The 24,365-nt window shown below is 38.0% G+C and overlaps 1 protein-coding gene across 4 annotated transcripts in view; it reads right to left on the reverse strand.

The window, feature by feature from the left end:
• The window catches only part of LOC128701008 (ketohexokinase), a 101,351-nt gene that overhangs the window by 32,898 nt on the left and 44,088 nt on the right, over positions 1-24,365 (reverse strand). For all 4 annotated transcript variants that reach the window (XM_053794577.2, XM_053794570.2, XM_053794564.2 and 1 more), the window contains 3 exons: positions 19,425-19,541; positions 8,467-8,674; positions 1,500-1,735 (listed from right to left, as the gene is read on the reverse strand). In XM_053794577.2, the coding sequence (XP_053650552.1) occupies positions 1,500-1,735; positions 8,467-8,674; positions 19,425-19,541 (561 nt within the window). The remainder of the gene's footprint in view (positions 1-1,499; positions 1,736-8,466; positions 8,675-19,424; positions 19,542-24,365) is intronic.

Below are 24,365 nucleotides of genomic sequence, written 5' to 3' on the forward strand. Positions count from 1 at the left end.
AGACCACAGCTGAGGAACTTGCTTCAGAGGAGGAGGAAGAGGGAGTGGATGAGGTGCCTTCTTCAAATATTAAGGAGATTTGTGCCAAGTGGAATGATGTCCAAATGTTTGTGGAGAAGTACCACCCTGAGCAAGCTGAAACAAGCCATCTTTGCAACAAGTTCAGTGACAGAACCATGTCCCATTTTAGGGAAATGTTAAAGAGGCGCCAGAAACAGAGGACTGTAGACAGTTATTTTGTGAGACAGGGGTCCACTGACTCTCAAGCTGGTCCTAGTGGCATTAAAAGACAGAGAAGGGAAGTAACCCCAGAGAGGGCTTTACCTGAAGTCCTCATGGAGGGGGATTCTCCTTCCAAACTCTAACCCCAACTCCCTCTCTCCTCCTCCCTATCTTCCAGATGCCATCACCAATCTTCAATAAAGGTAAGTAAAAATTTTATTTTATATGTATTACTATACATAATACTATAGTATTTGTTGTATGTAAAACTGTAATTAATCTCTATAAAATGTATTTTTTGTGTGAATATTTTTGGGTTTCTGGAACGGATTAATTGTATTTCCATTATTTCTTATGGGAAATATTGCTTCGAATTTCAGACTTTTCGAATTTAGAACCAGCTCCTGGAACGGATTAAGTTCGATTTTTGAGGTTCCACTGTATATATCAAGTTTCTATGTTATTTATATTGTTTGTTATGTCATATTAGATGAACTATGATAGATAAATAAGCCGTAGAGTTGATGATAGCGAAATATTCAAGGAGTATTTTGTCCTGTCTCCAGACAAACTCTCGTTGGCCGCCGCCACATATATAATGACATATTTTATTCATTCTAGAGTATATATCAGGTTTCTATGTTACTTATATTGTTTGTTATGTCATATCAGATGAACTGTGATAGATAAATAAGCCGTAGAGTTGATGATAGCAAAATATTCAAGGAGTATTTTGTTGTCTCCAAACACTTGTTGGCGGCTGCTGCCGCCACATATATAATGACATATTTTATTCATTCTAGAGGATATATCAGGTTTCTATGTTATTTATATTGTTTGTTATGTCATATTAGATAAACTGTGATAGATAAATAAGCCGTATAGATGATATTAGCGAAATTACTCAAGAAGTATTTTGTCCGGTCTCCAGACAAACTGTTGTCCACCGCCGACACCGCCCACACCACTACATGAATTACATATTTTATTCATTTCAGAGTATATATCAGGTTTCTATGTTATTTATATTGTTTATTATGTCATATTAGATCAATTGAGATAGATAAATAAGCTGTAAAGGTGATATTAGAGAAATTATTGAAGTAAAGAATTCCACTGGAATGGATTAATTGCATTTCAATTAATTTAAATGAGAAAAATTTACTCTGCAAACGAGCAAATCCAGTTGCAAGAAAGGTCATGGAACGGATTAAACTCGCAAGCAGAGGTTCCACTGTCTTGACAGAGCTCTTGTATTCACACAACCTGTAACTTACCCAGGGATAGTTTGAGCCTGGATTTTCTCAACTGTTTCTTCCTTATTGGTGTATCCTTTAAACATGGCATAATCCTTGGAAACAAAGAGTACATCAGGCAAGGGAATGAGTGACTCAAGCTCATGTTTTGCATTTTCTATCTCAACGGAAATAGTGATAGAGCTTCCATCCTGGTGGCTTTTATTGTACTCTCTTATATGTTCAATCATTTTTGTAATATTTGTAACATTTCGTCCCTGAAAAGGTAATCTTGCATGAAAATTTATACAGAGTACAATTCTTTACAAATGCAAAACTAATTTAAGATGCTTGCTTTCCATTCTAGTTTTCTATTTAACAACACAGTCAAGTTTTACTGTAAGACAATTTTTTTTTTATTTTTTTATTAACACATTGGCTGTTTTCCACCAAGGCAGAGTGACCCAAAAAAGAATCATCATCATCATCATCATTCACTCCATTAGGCATGCCTACACTACAGTTATTAAACTGCAACATATCAACACCCCTCCTTCAGAGTGTAGGCACTGTATTTCCCACCTCCAGGACTCAAGTCTGGCCTGCCAGTTTCCCTAAATCCCTTCATAAATGTTACCTTGCTCACACTCCAAAAGCATGTCAAGTCATAAAAACCATTCGTCTCCACTCGGTCCTAACATGCTCATGCATGATTGCTGGAAGTCCAAGCCTCTCACACACAAAACCTCCTTTACCCTTCCCTCCAACCTTTCCTAGGCTGACCCCTGCCCGCCTTCCCTCCACTACAGATTTATATGCTCTCCAAGTCATTCTATTTTGTTCCATCCTCTAAATGTCCAAACCACCTCAACAACCCATCCTCAGCCCTCTGGATATTACCTTTAGTAACCCCGCACCCCCTCCTAATTTCCAAACTACAGATTCTACGCGGCACATCATATCAGTTATTATTTTTTAAAGCTCTACCTTTTCTTATCACTTTAACATCCATTTCTCTTAAGAGCCCTCTCAATAAACACATTAACCCTTTGACTGTCGCAGGCCCCTTTCTGAAACTATCATTCTATGTCGATAAATTTCTGGAAAAAAAAAATTCTTATGAAATGATAGAGAATCTTTTCCCGATGGTAATGACACCAAAAGTATGGAATTACGCTTCCGCAAAGTTAGTGGTCTCGGCGACATATATGCATCGGCGATTTCGCCAACTTTGAGCCCTGTTTTTGGCCAATCCCATCATTCCAGTTGACCAAACTCATAGCTATTTCTTTAGAACTCCATTTTCTCTGTCAGTTGAGTACAAGAAACTGCCCATTTACTGATCTGAACTACCCAATAAAGTGGTCAGAAATTGGCAATTTGGCCAATTTCACGCAAATTAAAAAAGATGCCAATTTCAAAATAGGGCCCAGAATAAACAATGTAGACATTCTTGGCACTAAAATAACATATCCTCTGTTCATTAGTCACGTCTCTAGGCCCCTCCTATATTACTACTGCTTTCTATTTTGATTTTTTATTCATACAAAAAAAATACAAAATTTACTGTTATGCAGACTAATGCATTATTGTAAAAATGGTATAAATAATATCAGTGCACTAGTGAGAGAATATTAGACTCCCCAGTTGAAGTGTATTGGACGTGTGGTGTGATTTGCTTACTCCTGAACACTGGTAAAAATCGAGCACTTCTGCTACTTTGAGCTCAATTTCAAGGTCGTTTTCATCATGAAAGTAATCAAAATCATCTCTATTTCTGTAATATGTTTTCCATTTTATCACCTGAGACTATGAAAATGAGAATACAACGATAAATACTATACGAAAATACACCTCAAATTCGGCGTTTTAATCCAAAAAAAAAACGATCAGTTTTTTTTTCCTCATTATGCACTGCGTGCTCCAGGATTTTTTTATGTCATGCACACTGACCATACAGACCCATTCTCTAACATGTGGGCCTACCAGCTTTCTCCCGCTTGATTTGAAGCCGCTAGAATTTACGCGTATAAATACGTCAAACATTGGCATGCAAGACGTATATATATGACCGAAACAGTCAAAGGGCTAAACAACTTGTAAAAGTGCAGTAAAAGTCTGTTAATACCAATAGATTGTGGGAATAAGACACACATATGCACAATCAAGACATTTACTGAAGATGCTTTGCCACTGGTGGCTTTATCAATCCTGTCAATAAGATTGATAAAGCCAACAGTGGTGGTGATATGTCTACATCAATAAAAGTTTTGACTGTGCATACGTCTTATTCTCATATATTAAACACCTGTTACATCATAGTTCACTAAAACTTGCTTTTCCGAAAAGCCTCACTCTTCTAATATTTGCATTTATAAAGTGAGTGCAGAACCCATAGAGGTCATCAGTATCTGGAGGGAATGAGAGGCACTTAGGTTCATTCCAAGAAAAGGGAATTCAGGTCCAATTCCTTGAATCAAGAATCCCCTTACCAGCATCAAGGAACCTCAATTGAGAGGACTCTTTTAGTAAAATAACTCCTTGCAGTTTGCAACAACGTACCACCCATTTCATACATTTGCAGCCCGTTAAAAGCCTCCTTCAAATCTACAAATGCAACAAACAAAACTTTTCTCTTACCTAAGTACAGTAAAAATCTTGTCAACGGACCTCTTATTAATGGATTTCGGCAAGTTTGTGCAAAAAACATTGGCCAGACAAACAGAAGTATAAGACAAAATGGACAAAAGTCCACAATTCCATTTTCTGTCTCTAGTGATAATGTCTAGTTGCTTTCTGAAGAATCAGATCAAGCCCAAATGGCTCCAACAGAGCCAGAGCTGCCATGTCCAGGACATATCTGTTTTCATTGTTCCCTGAACGATAGGCCACTCATGCCAGTTAATTGTTTGTACTCACTCATGCACACACTCTAATTTTGCCTGGATTTAGAGCATTTTATGTGAATATTAACATATTAAGTAAAGTGCACTTAACAATGGCTTTACATAAATAAGCCACACACAGGAGACAAACTTATGACAACGTTTTGATTTGACTTGGACCATTAACTAGTCACACACAAGCATGAAGGGAAGGGAGCCAGAATATACATGAGAAGGGAAGCAGGAACGAACTGAAGTAGCGTATTGAGAGAAAGGAATTTGTATTAAAGTCGTTGTAGTGGAGGAAGTGGTAGTAGAAAAAGTAGTGCAACAGTGGTAGAGGTGGCAATAAGGTAGTAATGGTGGTGAAAAAAGGAAAAGAGGATGGAGACTTAGCAAAGAGATAGTAGTTATAGTAGTATGCAGTAGCAGAATTAACCCTTTCAGGGTTTCGGACATACTAGTATGGTTTACGCACCAGGGTTTTTGACGTACTAGTACGCCTAAAGTCTAGCGCCCTCAAATCTAGTGAGAGAAAGCTGGAAGGCCTACATATGACAGAATGGGTCTATGTGGTCAGTGTGCGCAGTATAAAAAAAATCTTGCAGCACACAGTGCATAATGAGAAAAAAAAAACTTTGACCGTGTTTTTGGATTAAAACAGCGGCTTTGCACTGTATTTTCATATGGTATTTAATGTTGTATTCTAGTTTTCCTGGCCTCATTTTATAGAATGGAAGACATATTACAGAAATTGAGACGATTTTTGACTGGTTTTACAATGAAAAGTACCTTGAAACTGAGCTCAAATTAGCAGAAATTTTCGATTTTTACCAAAGTTAAAAAGTAAACAAATCATGCTAAGCGTCCAATACACGTCAACTGGTGAGTCTAATATTCTTTCACAAGTGCGCTGATATTATTTATACCATTTCTACACTAATGCACTAGTCTGCATAACAGTAAATCTTCTATTTTTTGTGAGAATAAAAATTCAAAGTGGAAAGTAAAAGAATGTAAGAGGGGCATGGGAACATGACTAATGAACAGAGGAAATGTTATTTTAGTGCCAGACATTAATAAAGTACTGAGGGTGTCGAACCAGGTAAGAACCAGGAATAATGGATTTAAGTTGGATAAATTTAGATTTAGAAAGGACATAGGTAAGTACTGGTTTTCTAACAGAGTTGTAGATGCGTGGAACAGTCTTCCCAGTGGGGTGATAGAGGCTAGGACCTTGGGTAGCTTTAAGAAGAGACTGGACAAATATATGAGTGGGAGGGGCTGGGTTTGATTGGTGTCAAGGGGTACGGGAGTTATTTCTTGAGTAGCTTTAGGTAGATGTCGTTTTGATAAGGACCTGCCTCGTATGGGCCAGTAGGCCTTCTGCAGTGTTCCTACATTCTTATGTTCTTACGAATGTATTTCTTGTTTATTCTTGATCCTATTTGGAAATTGGCATCTTTTGAAATTTGTGTGAAATTGGCAAAATTGCTAAATTCTGACCACTGTATTGGATAGTTGAAATTGGTAAATGGGTGGTTTATTGTACTCATTCGATACAAAAAATGGAGTTCTAGCGAAATAGCTATGATTTTTGTCGACTAGTACACTGGAATTGGCCGAAAATAGGGCTCAAAGTGGGCAAAATTGCCGATGAGTAAACATCGTCGAGACCTCTAACTTCGCGAGAGCATAATTCCATAAGTTTTCCATCAAATTTCATACTTTTGGTGTCATTATGATCGGGAAAAGATTCTCTATCTTTTCATAAGAAAAAAATATTTATAACCCCATAGACAAAAGACAAGAAAATATAGGAAAAGGGAAGAGGAGATAAAGATCAGGTCAAGTCATCAGTGTTCTGAAGTTTGGAGCATTTGATAATGTAATGAAAAAGGAAGGCATTTACAGAGACAAAGCCAGGACTGATTCACATTAGTTAAATTTTGTATAAGGGATGCTTGAACAAAATGGCATCTGTGAAGGCAAGAGGGTAGACAGTTCTAGTAGAGGACCAGTCAACCCTTTCAGGGTCAGTCCCATTGTATCACAGCTTTGAAGCCAGTCTTGGTCCCGTAGTACACCACCATGAGCTCAGCTCACTCAGATAAGCTATGGGCGGTAAATTTGGGCTTAGATATGAGGGAATGGGTCTATGCAGTAAGTGTGTACCATACAAAAAAAAATCTTGCAGCACACAGTGCATAATGAGAAAAATAACTGTGACCGTATTTTTGGTTTAAAACAGTGACTTTGTGGTGTATTTTCATATGGTTATATTCTCGGTTTCTTGGTCTCACTTGACAGAGTAGAAGATATATTACAGAAATAGAGATGATTTTGATTGGTTTCAGGAGTGAAAGTAGCTTGAAATAGAGCTCAAAGTAGCAGAAATGTTCAATTTTTGCAGATATTCCAGAGTACACAAATGATGTTAATTGTCCAATATGCGTCCAACTGGCCAGTCTAATGGGCATTCAGGAATGCACTGACATTATTTATACATTATTGATAGGGTTAATAGGATGACCGTGATCTCTAACATGACAGAAAAGAGAATTAGTGTAAGCAAGACTAACACTTCTTTTTTGTTCTTTAAGTCTTTTAGGACGAGAGTGGCCAGGTTCACCAAACTCTCTACTTGAGAGAAATCTGTTCTTTGCCTTCCTTATAATTCCAGTCTCCCTAATTTTAACAATACACTCAGTTGCTTAGACCTGAAACTTACTTTTTGATAAAATAATACTCTCTGTAGTAATCTACGTAGTACCTCTCCTACAAGGACCCCAATGGAAATCAAAGGACCCCAATGGAAATCACAAGAACCCAATGGAAATATGTCACTGACTTTTTTGGGTTATCCTAGGTTCTCTACACATATGCTGCTATGTATGATAATCTATATACAGTGGAACTTCAGTATATGACCAGCTCCCTACTTGAACAAAGCTCTGCACTTGACCAAACAAATACGACCTGTCAGAACTTTGCTGTACACTATTTCGTGTTTCTTCACATTTTTTGATGTTTTTTGTATTATTTGTATAAATAAGTCACCATGGGGCCTACGAAGATTAGCAATAACAGCCAACCAAACAGAAAATTGGCTGGGAAGAACTTTTTCGATACTCAAACGGAGCGGCACCTGAACAGCCTTCTGGAATGAATTAAGGTTGCATACCGAGGTTCCACTGTAACTGTATTTGTGTATGCCTGAATAAACTTACTACTGATGCTTCTGGAGTCTACTCCATTTCCTGCTCCTCTTGTCCTATCCAATAGTTAGGAGACACTGATCACACTTTTTCTGACAGACTTGTAAAACCCTTTCAAATGGTAACTTTTTCTCCCTTACCACTCGCTGTACTTCATTATTCCATCAATTGCTCCTCTTCCATCCTGCACCCACCCTATATTCACAAACTTCTCCTGCATACTAACACCGCATTTTCAACCTACCCCATATCCCTTCAACCTCATTACTTGTGCTCTCACTAGCCCACCATTCACTCAGTCGTTACTTATATCTTACGCTAACTACCTTAAGGGATACTTAAGGGATAGCATTAAACCTATGGGGGCAATACAGAGCCTGGGAATGGGAGACGATTAGTAGGTTTGACTCAAGGAAGGGAAGGACAAGTCCAATTTTTTTGAATCAAGAGCCCTTTGAGAGATTGGAGGAGAGGGGGGAATTAAATTATTATATGATTAGAGACATATCCAATCCTCAAAATGTAAAATTACGAGTTTCTTTATAAAGTAAAAATATAATTACAGTGAAACCTTGGTATATGACCCGCTCCCCACTTGAACAAAGCTCAGCACTCAACCAAACAAATACGACCTACCAGAACTTCGGTGTAAACTATTTCGTGTTTCTTCGCATTTTTTGGTGTTTTTTGTATTATTTGTATAAGTCACCATAGGGCCTAAGAAGATTAGTGATACCAGCCAACTAAACAGAAAATTGGTTGGGAAGAACTTGTTCGATACTCAAATGGAACGGCACCTGAACCGCCTTCTAGAATGAATTAAGGTCGCATACCGAGGTTCCACTGTATTGCATTACTTATAAACCACATGTAAAAAATAACCTCCAAGAACCTTAATAACTTTACCTCAAAATGAACCCATTGGAATGCTGATAAGTCAATCTTGTTAAAATCTTCCACAGAAAGCTCAGGAAGATTCTTATTGGAATGCACAATGGTGCGTGAGCCAGTTGCAGCACTGAGAATAATGCAGGATGCTGGGCTGTCACAACCTTCATGAATAACTGCATAATCTGTGTTTACATCAAACTTGGCAAAATCTTCAAGGAGGAATCTGGCAGAAGTTTAATGGTAATGGGTAAGTAAATATACAAATAATTTATGTAGAGCACTGTATACATACATACATGAAACAAACTGTAAACAAAATGTTTGAAATAAATCTATAAAAATATCATTGGGACAATGTGCAGACCTAATCGTATGCATCTGGATATGATTAGGTCTGAAAAAAATGAGTGAATCCAGTAAGAACTATTTGTATAATAAATGGATTGAGAAGGAATGTATGAATTTATAAGCCAATAAGACACAGTGTAATTAAGTGCCAAAGATATTTTAGTAAAACTTAGAATCTTAGACGAAACAATTTCAAAAGAGAAACTCCAGGCATTAGTCATTCACAGAAGTACTGTTAACGAAGGCAAGTAAAACAGGAACCTTAGCCTCAGCCAGGCTGCGAGGAGAGAAGAACACTCAAAATTGGTTACTGGTATACCACATGTATCCCCTTACCTGGTGATGTTTTCTTATTTGGCTATACTAACAATGCAACTTGGTGGTCTGCATCACTAACCTTCCAGTTATGACTGTTTTCCTAATCTCTTTCTTTTATCAAACAATTTAATTTATGAGTCTCAACATGGATTCACAAGGGAGCATTCTTAACAACTGTCAACATATCCTAACTGTTGGTGACCTCAACCAACACCTTATACAGAGGGACTTTGATGGCCTTCTTGCAGTATTTGACATGAGAAACTTTGTTGATTTCCCTACTCACATCTCTGGCTCCTCCCTTGACCCAGTAGTGAGTGATCTGGCAGAAGGTATAGCCACTTGTCAACCCCTCGGCTACATTGGATCATCTGACCACCCACAAGGCTGTTTTTAAGACACTTAAGATCCCAACAGAACGAGGTGAGGAGTCCACACACGCAACCTGGCTATGGGAAAGAGGTAATTGGCCAGCCCTTTGCTCTGAGCTCGCCACCACCGACTGGAATGCTCTTCTCCAAGGGGATGTTGACAACCAAGTGAAAGCCTTTACTGGACACATCCTTAATCTGCAACAAGAACATATTCCTCACCGGCAATATGTGGCGAAGCCTACAGATCAGCCTTGGTTTGGCTTTCGTTGTAGAGAGGCTGCGACTGCTAAGTACAAAGCATGGTGAAGGTATAAGAGACATCCTACCCCCTATAACAAGAACTTGCAGAGGCAAGCCTGTAGGCATATGGGTGACATTCAAAAGTGGGCCATTGCTAAATGGGAGGTGGACACAAAAAGAAAGCTAGCAACAGGTAGGGTAGGCTCCAAAACCTGGTGGTCCCTGGTCAAGGACAGACAAGGTTATCTGCCTGATGAACTCATTCCACCTCTAAATTGACAGGATGGGACCACCTCTACTAGTAGTCAAGAGCTACCAAAATGCAAGTTCCTGATCCAGCAAGGGACCCTCCTTGGCTAGCTGCAAGAACTGTGTCAAAACTGTCAGTGGTAACAATAAGGCAGGAGGAGGTGCATTTCCTTCTTAAATCACTTGACCAAGAAAAGGCTGTGGGCCCAGACAAGTTGAGCCCAAGATAGCTGAGAAGATGTGCAGACCAGCTAGCAGCATCTCTAACTCGTATCTTTCAGCACTGCCTAGTACAGTGTAAATGGCCCTCTCTGTGGAAAGAGGCAAATGTAGTCCCTGTTCACAAAAAGAAGAGCAGAGCAGGAATCAGCAACTACAGACCAGTGTCACTCCTGTCAATCACTGGTAAGATCCTTAAACAATAATCTCAAGACAAATGACAGAGTTTTTTGACTACCCCTCACTACTTTGTGACTGTCAATATGGCTTCAGGAAAGGTTACTCTGCTGCTGATCTGTTGTTAAACCTCTCCATTAAGTGGCACCAGTCACTGGATGAATCCAAAGTCAGCTGTTTGGCAGCTCTGGAGATTGCTGGTGCTTTCGACCGGGTGTGGCACCAGGGCCTCTTAGCAAAACTTCAAGCACTGGGAATTGCAGGCTCTACGCTATGTCTCCTCAGTGATTACTTTCATGGTAGATCTCTAAGTGTAGTTCTCAATGGAATGGAATCGGCAAGACATCCTATTGGGGCAAGTGTTCCACAAGGAAGCGTGCTGGGACCATTGTTATGGAATGTCTACTTCAATGACCTTCTTCATCTCATCCCAGAATCCCATGCATATGCAGACAACTGTACACTGACATTCACTTATCCAAGAGAAGAAATGCCAGCTGCTCTAAGCTACATCAATCACCAGCTAAGAGCTATATCAGCTTGGGGAAATAGATGGCAAGTAACATTTGCACCTGAGAAAATGCAAATGATGATGGTCTCTAGGCACCATGACGGTAATGCTGGTGCAGTAGTAAGGATGAATGGGAGGGTGTTGGCACCAGAAGAAGTTGATATCCTTGGGGTGAAATTTGACTCCAAACTGACCATGAAGAACCATGTTGTAAATCTTGCAAACAAGGCAGCCCGGAAGCTTACAGCACTTTGCCGTATCTCGCATCTGCTTCAAAAATTCAAATTCAAATTCTTCAAAATTTATTCTCTATAAGGATTACAATGCTGAGTTTACAGAATTTGGTTATTGTGTGGTTTACATGTAGTAAAATAATAATTACAGAGTGTACCACTAGAACACCTAGCATGGCTAGGCATTTCGGGCAGACTTAAATTAAAGCTTAAGTTTAAAATATTACAAAGTTATGAGGTTAGTTGGTATTATGGCTAAGTGACTAAATATTAGTTTGTGAGTTTAACAATGTGAATGCTTTTGTTTTGGCACTATACTTAGTTTCAGTATTGGAGTATCACAGGCCAACTTATGACTAGTTAAGATTCATTATTTTGAGATTGAGATTGATATTTCTGTTTATGGTCAAATGGGTGAGTGAGTGTAAGTGTTAACCACCAGGTGGTATTCGTGTAATTAGTTGACAGGGTGTATCAGGGAGATAAGATGTTTTCTGATGGTAGTTTTGAAGGTGATGAATGTGTCTGCAGTTTTAGAATTTTCAGGTAGGGTGTTCCAGATTTTAGGGCCTTTGACATACATTGAATTTTTGTAAAAGTTTAGTCGGACACGGGGAATGTCATAGAGATGTTTGTGTCTGGTGTTGTGCCTGTGGGTTCTGTCGGAACTATCAAGAAAGTGTTTTAGGTCAAGGTTAATATTGGAATTTAAGGTCCTGTAGATGTAGATTGCACAGTAGTAAGTGTGGATGTACTGAACAGGGAGTAAGTTTAGATCTATGAAGAGTGGGGGGGGAGTGTTGCCAAGGATGGGATTTAGTGATTATTCTTACTGCGGCTTTTTGTTGGGTTATTATTGGCTTTAGGTGTGTTGCTGCAGTTGAACCCCAAGCACAGATAGCATAGGTAAGGTATGGATATATAAGTGAATGGTATAGTGTGAGAAGGGCAGTTTGCGGCACGTAGTATTGTATCTTGGAGAGGATCCCAACCGTTTTGGATACTTTTTTGGTTATGTGTTGGATATGGGTGCTGAAGTTCAGGTTGTTGTCGAGGTATAGGCCTAGGAATTTGCCCTCATTATGCCTGGCAATTAGAGTGTTGTCGATCTTAATGTTAATTTGCGCATCTCCTGCTCTGCTACCAAACATAATGTAGTAGGTTTTGTCAGTGTTAAGCGTAAATTTATTGGCTGTCATCCAAGTCGATATTTTGATCAGCTCCTCATTAACAATGGTGTTGAGGGTGGCAAGATTAGGGTGAGAGATGACGTAAGTCGTGTCGTCAGCAAAGAGAATGGGGTTCAGGTGTTGAGATACGTTTGGAAGATCATTGATGTATATGAGGAAGAGCAGGGGACCAAGGACACTTCCCTGCAGAACTCCAGTATCAAGTGGCTGTGTTGTTGATGCTGTGTCTTTAATGGTGACATACTGATACCTATTAGTAAGGTAAGATTTGAAATATGCAAGCGCATGGCCTCTTATACCATAATGGTCAAGTTTGTGGAGTAGGATGCCGTGGTCTACTGCATCAAAAGCTTTTCTTAGGTCAATAAAAATTCCTAGTGGATATTCCTTATTTTCCAATGCTGTGTTAAGCAGATCTAGCATTTTTATGATTGCATCGTTAGTGCTTTTATTTTTCCTGAATCCAAATTGGCAGGGGTTGAGTATGTTTTGTGCCGTTATAAATAAATATAGTCTCCTGTGCACGAGTTTCTCAAAGATTTTGGATAGCAATGGTAAGTTTGATATTGGCCTATAGTTGTTTAAATTGTAGGTAGTAGGTTGGTAGACAGCAACCGCCCAGGGAGGTACTACCGTCCTGCCAAGTGAGTGTAAAACGAAAGCCTGTAATTGTTTTACATGATGGTAGGATTGCTGGTGTCTTTTGTCTGTCTCATAAATATGCAAGATTACAGGTAAGTCTTGCTACTTCTACTTACACTTAGGTCACACTACACATACATGTACAAGCATATATATACACACCCCTCTGGGTTTTCTTCTATTTTCTTTCTAATTCTTGTTCTTGTTTATTTCCTCTTATCTCCATGGGGAAGTGGAACAGAATTCTTCCTCTATAAGCCATGTGTGTCGTAAGAGGCGACTAAAATGCCGGGAGCAAGGGGCTAGTAACCCCTTCTCCTGTATATTACTAAATTTAAAAGGAGAAACTTCAGTTTTTTCTTTTGGGCCACCCCACCTCAGTGGGATACGGCTGGTACGTTGAAAGAAAGAAAGAAGTTGTTTAAATCTGTAGGGTCACCACCTTTATGTATTGGTGTAACCCTTGCCGTCTTGAGTAGTTTCGGGAAGGTGCTAGTTTCTAGTGACTTGTTAAAAAGTAGTGAGATAGCATGCAAGAGGACATGGGCTGCTCTCTTGTACAATAATGGTGGGACATGAGACAGATTCCCTGAGTTATTTTTAAGTGACTTTATAATCTCGGTGACTTCCATGGGCTCAGTTGGAGCAAGATAGAAGGAATTTGGGAAATTCCCATCTAGGTAGTCCCCGGCATGGGCATTGGTGTGTGGGATTTTATTGGCGAGATTAGAACCTATGGTTGAGAAGAAGGCTGTGTCAGTGGGATGCAGTGGTGTTTCATTAGGTTTAGTTAGGGCAATATTCTTGTTTTTTTTCAGTTTGTGGGTCCCTAGAATCTGAGAGAGTGTTTTCCAGGTCTTTTTTATATCTCCTCTTGTGTCAGTGAATCTACTGGAGTAGTATAGTTGTTTGGCTTTCTTTATTACTTTGGTGAGGACTGATGAATAGTGTTTAAGAATATCTTTGTGTATTAAGCCCTGTCTATATTGCTTTTCATATTGGTGTTTCTTATCAATGGATTTCAGAATGGTGCTGGTTAGCCATGGGCAACCAAGCCGTTTGTTTGTGATCTGTTTCGTTTTTATAGGACAATGTTTGTTGTATAGTCTAAGTAATTTGTTAAGAAAAATGTCTGTCCAGTCATCAATACCATTGGCCTTGGAGAATTCTGTAGGCCAGTCAACAGTCTCTAGGTCAGCTGTGAACTTCCTTATTGAGGCCTCATCATGGAGTCTAAATGAAACTTTGTTGTATTCAAGTGGTGGTTTACTAATGTTTGTCAAGAGGAAGGTAGGGTAGTGGTCTGTAGTGCTATCTGTGATTATCCCTGATTTAAGGGGGTTAGTATATTGGTCCATATGTGGTCTATTATGGTTGCACTTGTTTCAGTGAGCCTGGTTGGTTTAGTTATTGTTGGTATGAGAAGTGTGTTGTTCATATTGTTGATGAAATCAGTTACAGGCTGATCATCTAGTAGGCCAAGGTTGATGTTGAAGTCTCCAGCTAAGAGAAGGTGGTGCTTATTCATTTGTCTGTTTGTTATTAGTGCCTTTAGTTTCTCACTGAAATTTGGGATGTTTGTGTGGGGTATCCGGTAAATGGCACCGATTGTAATAGGCGTCTTAAGTTTTTTTACAGTAAAATTAGCAAAAATGTATTCTCCATATTCATCACTAAAGCAAGTGGTGCTAATACAAGATAATTGGTTAGAGTAATAGATTGCAATACCACCCCCAACTTGGTATGGTCTGCAGTTGTGGATTGCTGTGTATCCTGGTAGAGGGTAGATATCTATTGTGTCCTGCTTAAGCCAGGTCTCAGTAAGAATAATGCAGGAGAAGGGTGTCTTTAGTGATTCAAGGAGTGCCAGGAGGTCATCATAGTGTTTGCTTAAGGACCTAATGTTGTAGTTAAGTACTGATAGACTTTTAGCATTGTTTAGGATAGTGCTGGCTTGTGATGCTGTGTAGTAAAGGCAGTTACTTTCCAATAGGTTTTGATTGTGTGTCAGATTATGGAGGTTTAGATCAAGGTCAACGTGATCAATCATCTTCTAGGTTTAAATTATGGTTATTTATATCCTGAGTTGTGGGTTGAGTTTTAGTACTGATATCTGTAGTGGTGGGAAGTTTGGACAAGTGTATAGCTATATCATTTTGGTCATGTAGAGTATAGTCACTAATACACATAATGGAGTTGGTGTTGTCTATGTGTTGTGCTGGAATGAGCTAAAGTACAACTAGGTATAAACTAATAATATAAAAATAAAATTTAAAAATAGCACAAGACTCTCACTTGTAATTGCTCTAAGGTCTAATGTAATGACTTTGGTATAGTCTATGTATTGAGCTAGAATAAGCTATAGTACAACTAGGTTTAATCTAATAATATAAAAATACAAATTAAAAATAGCACCAGACTCTCACTAGTAATTACACTATGGTCTAATATAATGAATTTGGTATTGACTATGTATTGAGCTAGAATGAGCTATAGTACAACTGAGTTTAATCTAATGATATAAAAAAGGCACAAGACTCTCAATTGTAATCGCACTAAGGTGTTATATAAGTTGTTTACAAGAATTAGAGTATAACTAGATTTAAATTGACAAGATAAAATATGCAAGTTAAGGTAGTAAAATAATAAAAAAAGTAGAAAAAAAAAATATATGAGGTAGTTGGTACTAGTTAGCAAAAGATAGTTAAGGGCCTTGAACAATAATATAATTGAAATATACACTAACTGCACACACAATATAGTCACTAAGATATGAAAACAATCTTAGAATAGGACTTATAATATATTATCAACCGGCCGATTCCCACCAAGGCAGGGTACTTTCACCATCATTCACTCCATCACTGTCTTGCCAGAAGGGTGCTTTACACTACAGTTTTTAAACTGCAACATTAACACCCCTCCTTCAGAGTGCAGGCACTGTACTTGTAATTGCACTAGGGTCTGGTATAGGTTGTTGACAAGATCAAGAGTATAACTAGATTTAAATTGACAAAATAAAATTCACAAATTAAAGTACCAAAAGAATAATAAGTAAAAAATAACAATGGCAATGTCTTGGTTATAATATGATAGTAAGATGGTAGACAGGTACACAGGTACAGAGGCACACAAGTGCACAGGTACACAGGTACAAAGGATAATATAAAGGTTGGAGTTGAATATACAAACTTGGAAATTTGGCAACAAAATGTTATGGGAAGTATAAAATAATGATTAATGTACAAAAGTAAAATTGACTGGTAGTAAATATGGTGTTTAATAAAATTTTAGTAAGTAATAATGATTACAAAATAAGTGAAAAAGTAATGTTTATTTCATTCAATATTGCACTGGTAGTTATACTTCAGGTTATTTGGCAGTACAAGGTAATTAAGAGTACTCTAAGATAGTAATGTGGTATTAAAACTGGTTAAGGTAATTAGACAAGTAATGGTTATTAAATGATGTCAAAAATGTTGAGTAAATTGTATTGATAGTAAAAATGGTAATTATTAATTTTAGTAAGTAATATCAATTGATAGTATTTAAAAAAATAGGTAGTAATATGGACAGAGAAAGTATCGATTCAGCTAATATTTAAGCAAACAATAGTAAATAAGAAAATTAGATAAGGTGACTTATGCTTACTAGTAAAATCACAAAATGAGGTAGTTGATTATTTAATTACTAAGAGATTGTACTACGAGATTTGAACAATAATGGAGCAAAACATACACTTCATTACATAGGCTTTTAGGTTGGACATTTAGTTATTCTCTGTAAGATCAGTATCCCTGAGAAATCGTGATAGATCATTCTCGTTCGTGATTGTGTACAGTTGACCTACATTTGTTTTCCTAACTAGAATTTTCCCATCCCGTGTGAAGCATTGGTGTATTGTGTCATTATTCTCCCGCTTAAGTTTTCTGACTCTATACAGGAGGTTCTGACGTTTTTTGGTAAGACACTCGTTTATGTATACCTCTTTCTTTACTTTAATAGATGCAATAATTAAGTCTTTTTTCCTGTCATGTGAGTGGAATCTAAGCATAACACTTTTTCTACCATGGGATCCTAGTAACCTGGCTTCTTTTATTTCTGACTCTTTTATTTCTGACAGTAGGGGTTGCAAGATTCTGTACGAGGCACAAGTACGCTCACACCTTGAGTATACTCCACTTTCTTGGTTTGCCTGCCTCCCCTCTCATCTGCGACTGCTTGACAGAGTATAGAACAGAGCAAGATGTCTCATCTCTCGCCTAGACCAATCCTGGATAGATCTGTCATTTCAGCAGAGCCTTCAACACAGGAGGGATGTGGGTGGCCTTACTGTTATGTACAAGGCCAATATTGTCAAAGTACCACACTTGGATCCACTTCGAGGACAGCGTGAAACAAGCTTTTATGTAACAAGATGGGCAGAAAGCAGTAACTTCACTCAGGCTGTACCCTTCTCCAGAACATCACTCCATCTGAGATCGTATATACCCAGGATGACTCGAGTATGGAACACATTCGTACAGCATAATGATGTCAACGAGATAAAGTCAGTTGATCAAATGAAAATGCTGGCCCACAGATGGCTCCAATTTCATCCTGTTCCCTACTTGTATGTCTCATAACAATAAAAATGCTTTCAAATGAGCTGATGTAGGTAACAGCTCTTAGCTTGCCAATAAAGTTAGGAATCCTTAACCTGTAAATAGCTTGTCAATAAAGCTAGGGATCCTTAACCTTGTCAAACCCTGTGTAAAAAAAAAAAAAAAAAAAAAAATTTACTGACTTTCTTTAGTATTTAAGATAGTGAACTATTAAAAGAATACTGTTATTTATTTGGATTTCAGGAAGAATTCTGATAAGAATCTCACACAAAAGACTAAGTGGTAGCACATGGCACAGGATAACTGGGATGAAGTCAAAAATTGAAATCAAGCACAAGCAGTGTTTCACAAGGGCCACTTTTGGGCCCTTTGTAACTCATAATCTACATTAATGACAAAGCGACATGAGTAAATACTCTGATGCCACAAAAAAAAGCCAAGAAATAAATTTAGAGGAAGTTATCGTTGAACTTCAGAATGATTTACACAAGCTAATGTTGTGGTTGGAAAAGTGTTAGAAGAGTTTCAATGTGTAAAAGTGCAAAGTACTAATCCTCAGGAAAAAACTAACTCTAGCACTTACTATATACTAAATACTAATAGAGACCTTGATGAAACAATATTAAAAGAACTTGGGAGTTATGATAAGAAAAAATCTGAAACCAAGACAGCAGTGCCTAAGCATTTGCAATAAGGCTGACAGACTGCTCAGATTTATATCTAAAAGCATTAGCAATAGGAGTCAAAAGATTAGTCTTCAGTTCTACACGCCATTAGTAGTAAAGCTTCATTTAGTTTATGCAGCTCAGTTCTGGTCTCCATACAAAAACTAATTCACTATATAAGGAACTAATTCACTATATAAGGAATCTTTCATATGAAAATATATATGTATATGTATATATAATGTATATGTACTCTTGATTGAAGTAGAATGAGGGAGATATAAACAGGGTACTGAGGATGTCTTACCCCCAAAAAACTTGAGACAATGGATTACAGTTAGATAAATTCAGATTTATAAAAGTAGTAATGTACTGGTTTGGAAATTAGAGATGTGGATGAGTGAACACTATACCAAGCAATGACTGTAGCTAGAACCTTGGGCAGCTTAAAGAGTAAATCAAGCAAGTAAATGAGTGAGAAAGGCTGTGTGTAAGAAAGACTTGCTTAGTAAGGGCTAGTATGCCTAGTGCATTGTTCTTCTATACTTATGCTCATATGTTCTACTCCCAACTTCACTTACACATTATACTGATTCTAAATATTTCAATTCCTTGACCTTTTCATGTACTACTGCATTGTAAAATTACATTATTAATATCATTCCTATTTTTATACCAGAAATTACTACTGTACTGTTATTATCAGAATACTGGTAACTGTATTTCAATAATTTGCCATTGCTAATATTAATATTATTTAATATGCATATACTGATCATTTTTTGCAACTTCACCCTTGCCAGAAATACTAAGTATAAGGGGCTTCACAAATATTGTCACATTATTACATTATCTGTAACATTGTTTATTTATTTAACATGCATGTAATACTTTGCAAATAAAGAATCTGAACCTTTATAAAAGATATTCTTTAATGGTTTAATATGGGCCATCCAACACAGTGCAGGAAATGGCATTACTCTCATTAATTAGTTATTACTATACCACATATTGTATTTAATATGATATATTTTACCCCATAACTTCTGCTCTTTGCAATAAACTATCCTATTCAAAATTCAGTGATAATGACTATTATGTAGAAAAATCTATAACAACCAGTGAAACAAATCTTTGTTAAAAACAATATATTATTATGACTGCCATAATTATAGAACTATTTTATGTTCTACTATACTGTACCTCTTCTCATGGGAGTCAGCGATGGTGCCAAAAAATGTGGGTTTAGCCCCGAGGAGCCCCAGGACAGTACAACTGTTGGAAGCGTTACCACCTCGCTGCCAATGCTGATCCAGGCATCTAATAAAGTTAATTTGTTTAATAAAAACATTAACAGTAATTGACTTGCTATCTGATGGAGCTCTGCTTAAGAACAAAGTAATGGGGTAAGAAATTTTTTAACAGGGTAAAAATTATGGTATGCTGATAACCATTAGTGAAAATTTTAATGGATAAAACTTGAGTATTCAGGTCATATATAGTTAATTAATATTGTATATTAATTTTTACATTTAAATGTACAGTAAAATCTCATTATAATTAAAAGCCAATCTAATAGAAATTGTCTTGGGAAAGGAAAAGATTACCTATTTACTAACTCCTCCCCTCCCTGTTAATGTGACTTTGTAAATGGCCCAAGTTAGACTAAAATGTCATCGTAAGCTCCTCCCTCCTATGTGCAGGTTATTTGTGTATTGTGTAATATGTATATACATTAAAAAAATTTCAATTTCAAACAAATGATTTGGACTTCTTTTGCACTGCGCATTTCAGGAATTAATGAACTCAACCACTACTCACCAGTCTTCATGCAGTAAGCTACTCATCCACTACTCACCAGTCTTCATGCATTAAGCTACTCATCCACTACTCACCAGTCTTCATGCAGTAAGCTACTCATCCACTACTCACCAGTCCTCATGCATTAAGCTACTCATCCACTACTCACCAGTCTTCATGCATTAAGCTACTCATCCACTACTCACCAGTCTTCATGCATTAAGCTACTCATCCACTACTCACCAGTCTTCATGCAGTAAGCTACTCATCCACTACTCACCAGTCTTCATGCATTAAGCTACTCATCCACTACTCACCAGTCTTCTTGCATTAAGCTACTCATCCACTACTCACCAGTCTTCATGCAGTAAGCTACTCATCCACTACTCACCAGTCTTCATGCATTAAGCTACTCCTCCACTACTCACCAGTCTTCATGCATTAAGCTACTCATCCACTACTCACCAGTCTTCATGCAGTAAGCTACTCATCCACTACTCACCAGTCTTCATGCAGTAAGCTACTCATCCACTACTCACCAGTCTTCATGCATTAAGCTACTCATCCACTACTCACCAGTCTTCATGCAGTAAGCTACTCATCCACTACTCACCAGTCTTCATGAAGTAAGCTACTCATCCACTACTCACCAGTCTTCATGCATTAAGCTACTCATCCACTACTCACCAGTCTTCATGCAGTAAGCTACTCATCCACTACTCACCAGTCTTCGTGCAGTAAGCTACTCATTCACTACTCACCAGTCTTCATGCATTAAGCTACTCATCCATTTTCTCACCAGTCTTCATGCATGAAGCTACTCATCCACTTTCTCACCAGTCTTCATGCATTAAACTCAATAACCTGACTGATCAGAGACCAGGCAATAATTAGAAGAGGAGCAAATCTTTACCATTTCTTGTGCTTATGACTCACACAGGTTTAGTGTTCCATGAAATGCAATCTACTGTGTGCTAAGCTAGTTTTGCTTTTACTGAATGCACCCTTGAACCCCATATCTACTCCAGCATCATTTAATCAGAGGAGGAAGAGACTTATTTCATAAGTAAGAGATTCAGTACTGTACTATACAGTATTACACCATCTTGATGCAGGTCAAATATCTAATATGCCTAGTTGTATGACAACAGGAGCCACTACACTGACTGAAAGTCCCCAAAATGACACACATTATAGTTTAATCCCAAGAAGGTCTAACAAAGGTGCATTTGTACTGCAAAATAAAAAAAAAATACTATACATGAAAAATACTATACATGTTTTGAGAGCTAAACAAAGTAAAGTCTCTCAAACAGCAGCACAGTGATCACCAAGGCATCATTATATAGCCCTGTCCAAGTGTCTTAGAAAGGTTAATTAGAACTCTCTCTCTTATAGCTTACTTAAATTTACCGATTTGCAGTTAGGAAATTTTTATGTTTACTTATTATGCTTACTACAGAAGAATCAATGTGAAAATGTTTGGTAAACACGAACACATTATTCAGAAAGTTTCACCAGTATTGCATGGTGTTCAAATGCAGTAATGCAGAGGCCTCACACAATTATAACTTTCCATATTTTGGTGGGTTCAAAAAATGGAAAGGGTTAGTGGGTTTATTTTCTAAGCAAAAGTTAACAATTATATTTTTCATTAACTCCATAAAAAATGTGTGCCTTATTTTTAAGTAGTAAGTCTGATATGACCACCTATTATTCCAAAAACTTAATGGAACATCTTATCAGTGATTACAATAAAACTGGTGATACTGAAATTTGTCGTGTCTTACAACCTAAAAGATTGTGTGTGATTTTTGCTTTTGTTTGTGATTTTTTTAGTTGATGGAATAGCTTGTGGGCAGTTGATAGTTTTGAAGATAATTATGAGTCTGAAGAATTTAAAGAAAATAGTACAAGGAAGAAAGTTACTAGGCCCATCAAATGTTTAGCAAGGAGCTCTACATTACTGAAGGATTAGGAAGAATGGATGCACAATGAGAATGTTAATGTAATGAATCACTGATAAAGGAAGCAGAGAAAATTAATAATGATGATGATGCTTAAGTGATGAAAAAATCTTTAGTAAGATTGTACTGTAGGATAAAATAAACATGTATCAATTCGTAAATAAAATATGAGTGGATAACCATTAAACATTTAAATAAATTGCACTGCTGGACTTGTCCGAAAAGTTTTCAAGCAGACCGAAGGTGAAGCTAGCCAAACATCTACACCAACATCCTCTCCCAGACCCTAAATACAGTATTGTCAAACACAAATAACCCACACATAGGAGACTGAAGCTTATGACGATGTTTCGGTCCAACTTGGACTATTAACAGGTCTCTCGGAGAAGTGCAAAGGAAAGGGAGCCAGAATATATACAAAAAAGAAGTGTTAGCCTTCCTCGTTTCTGTCATGTTAGAGATCACAGTTATCCTATTAACTGGTCCTCTGCCAAAATTGTGTTCCCTTTTTCTAGCCTTCAAAGATGCTATCTACCACATCTGCTAGGAAAATGATAGGATGGATAATCAGAATGTTCAAAACTAGGGATGCCAAGCCCATGGTGATTCTCTTCAAATCACTTGTTCTCTCTAGGCTGGAATACTGCCGCACACTAATGGCCCCTTTCAAAGCAGGTGAAACTGCAGACCTGGAGAATGTACAGAGAACTTTCAAGACACGTATAAGCACCTAAATTACTGGGAACAGTTGAAAGTCCCTTGACTTGTACTCCCTGGAATGCAAGCAAGTAAGATAAATGATTATATACACTTGGAAAATCCTAGACGGACTAGTTTCAAATCTGCATACGAAAACCACTCCCTACAAAAGCAAAAGACTGGGCAGCAGGGGCAACATCCCCCCAATGAAAAGCAGGGGTGCCATGAGTACCCAAAGAGACAACATGCCCAGCTGAGCATTATGACTGATAACACTCTTATTGCTAAACATAATGAGGGCAAATTCCTGGGTCTGCACCTTGACAGCAACCTGAAATTCAACACCCATAGCCAACACATAACAAAAAAAGTATCCAAAACAGTTGGGATCCTCTCAAAGATACAATAAGGCCCCACTTATTCGGCAGGTTAGGTTCCAGGCTATTGCTGAAAAGCAGACTTCGCCGGAAAGCAGAACTCCATTTTTTGCATTTATAAATGTATATAAATGCCAGATAACAAGTTTACACTAACATATATTAAGTTAGCAATAGAACTAGGCATTAAAAAGTAAAATACACACACAGTACACTCATTATTTACCTCAAAATATTTGTAGTCTTAATGTAGGGCAAAAGATGAGTAGTATTTACTGTAAGAAGTCAGGTACCAAGTCCTTTTCTGGGATTACTTCTCTTCTCTGTTTCTTAATGCCACTAGGAGCAGCTTGAGAGTCACTGGAGTCCTGTCTCGCAAAAAAAGTGTCTAGAGAGCTCTGTTTCTGGCGTCTCTTTAAAACTTCCCTAAAATAAGCCAAGACTCTGTCACTGTACAAGTTGCCGATATGGCTTGCAACATCCTTCTCAGGGTGATGTTTCTCCATAAATCTTTCCATCCTACCCCACATCTCCTTAATTTCTGAAGAAGGCACCTTCTTCCATCTCTCTTCCTCCTCCTCTGCAGCAAGATTCTGAGCTGCGATATGGTGCTCTTCTTGCTGACGCTCTTGCAGCTCCTCAGTGGTTAGCTCTTCGTTGTGGTCCTCCACCAACTCTTCCACATCCTCCAAACTCACATCCAACCCCATGGAACTCCCCAATGCCACAAGAGAGTTCACAACTGACATAGGCTCATCAGGGTCAGCCACAAACCCTTCAAAATCCCTCTTGTGGACACAATCTGGCCACAATTTTCTCCAAGCAGAGTTCCAAGTCCTGGTAGTCACTCCCTCCCAAGCCTTACCTATAAGGCTTATGCAATGGAGGATACTGAAGTGTTCCTTCCAAAACTCTCTTAGGGTCAAGTGAGTGTCTGAGGTCACATTAAAACACCTTTGAAACATTGCTTTGGTGTAAGTTTTTTAAAGTTTGAAATGACCTGCTGGTCCATGGGTTGGAGGAGAGGAGTGGTATTCGGGGGCAAGAACTTTACTGTGATGAACCCAAACTCCTGCAGAATTAGGTCATCCAAGTTTGGAGGATGAGCAGGTGCATTGTCCATTACTAGGAGGCACTTGAGATCCAATTTCTTTTCCGGGAGGTAATTCTTTACATTAGGGCCAAACACTTCATTGAACCACTCGACGAAAATTTCCCTCGTGACCCATGCCTTATTATTAGATCTCCAAAACACACACAATTTACTCTTCATAACACTGTTTTTCCTGAACACTCTGGGA

The sequence above is a fragment of the Cherax quadricarinatus genome, chromosome 20 (assembly GCF_038502225.1).
Source record: "Cherax quadricarinatus isolate ZL_2023a chromosome 20, ASM3850222v1, whole genome shotgun sequence".
In the NCBI taxonomy this organism is placed as follows: Eukaryota; Metazoa; Arthropoda; class Malacostraca; order Decapoda; family Parastacidae; genus Cherax; species Cherax quadricarinatus.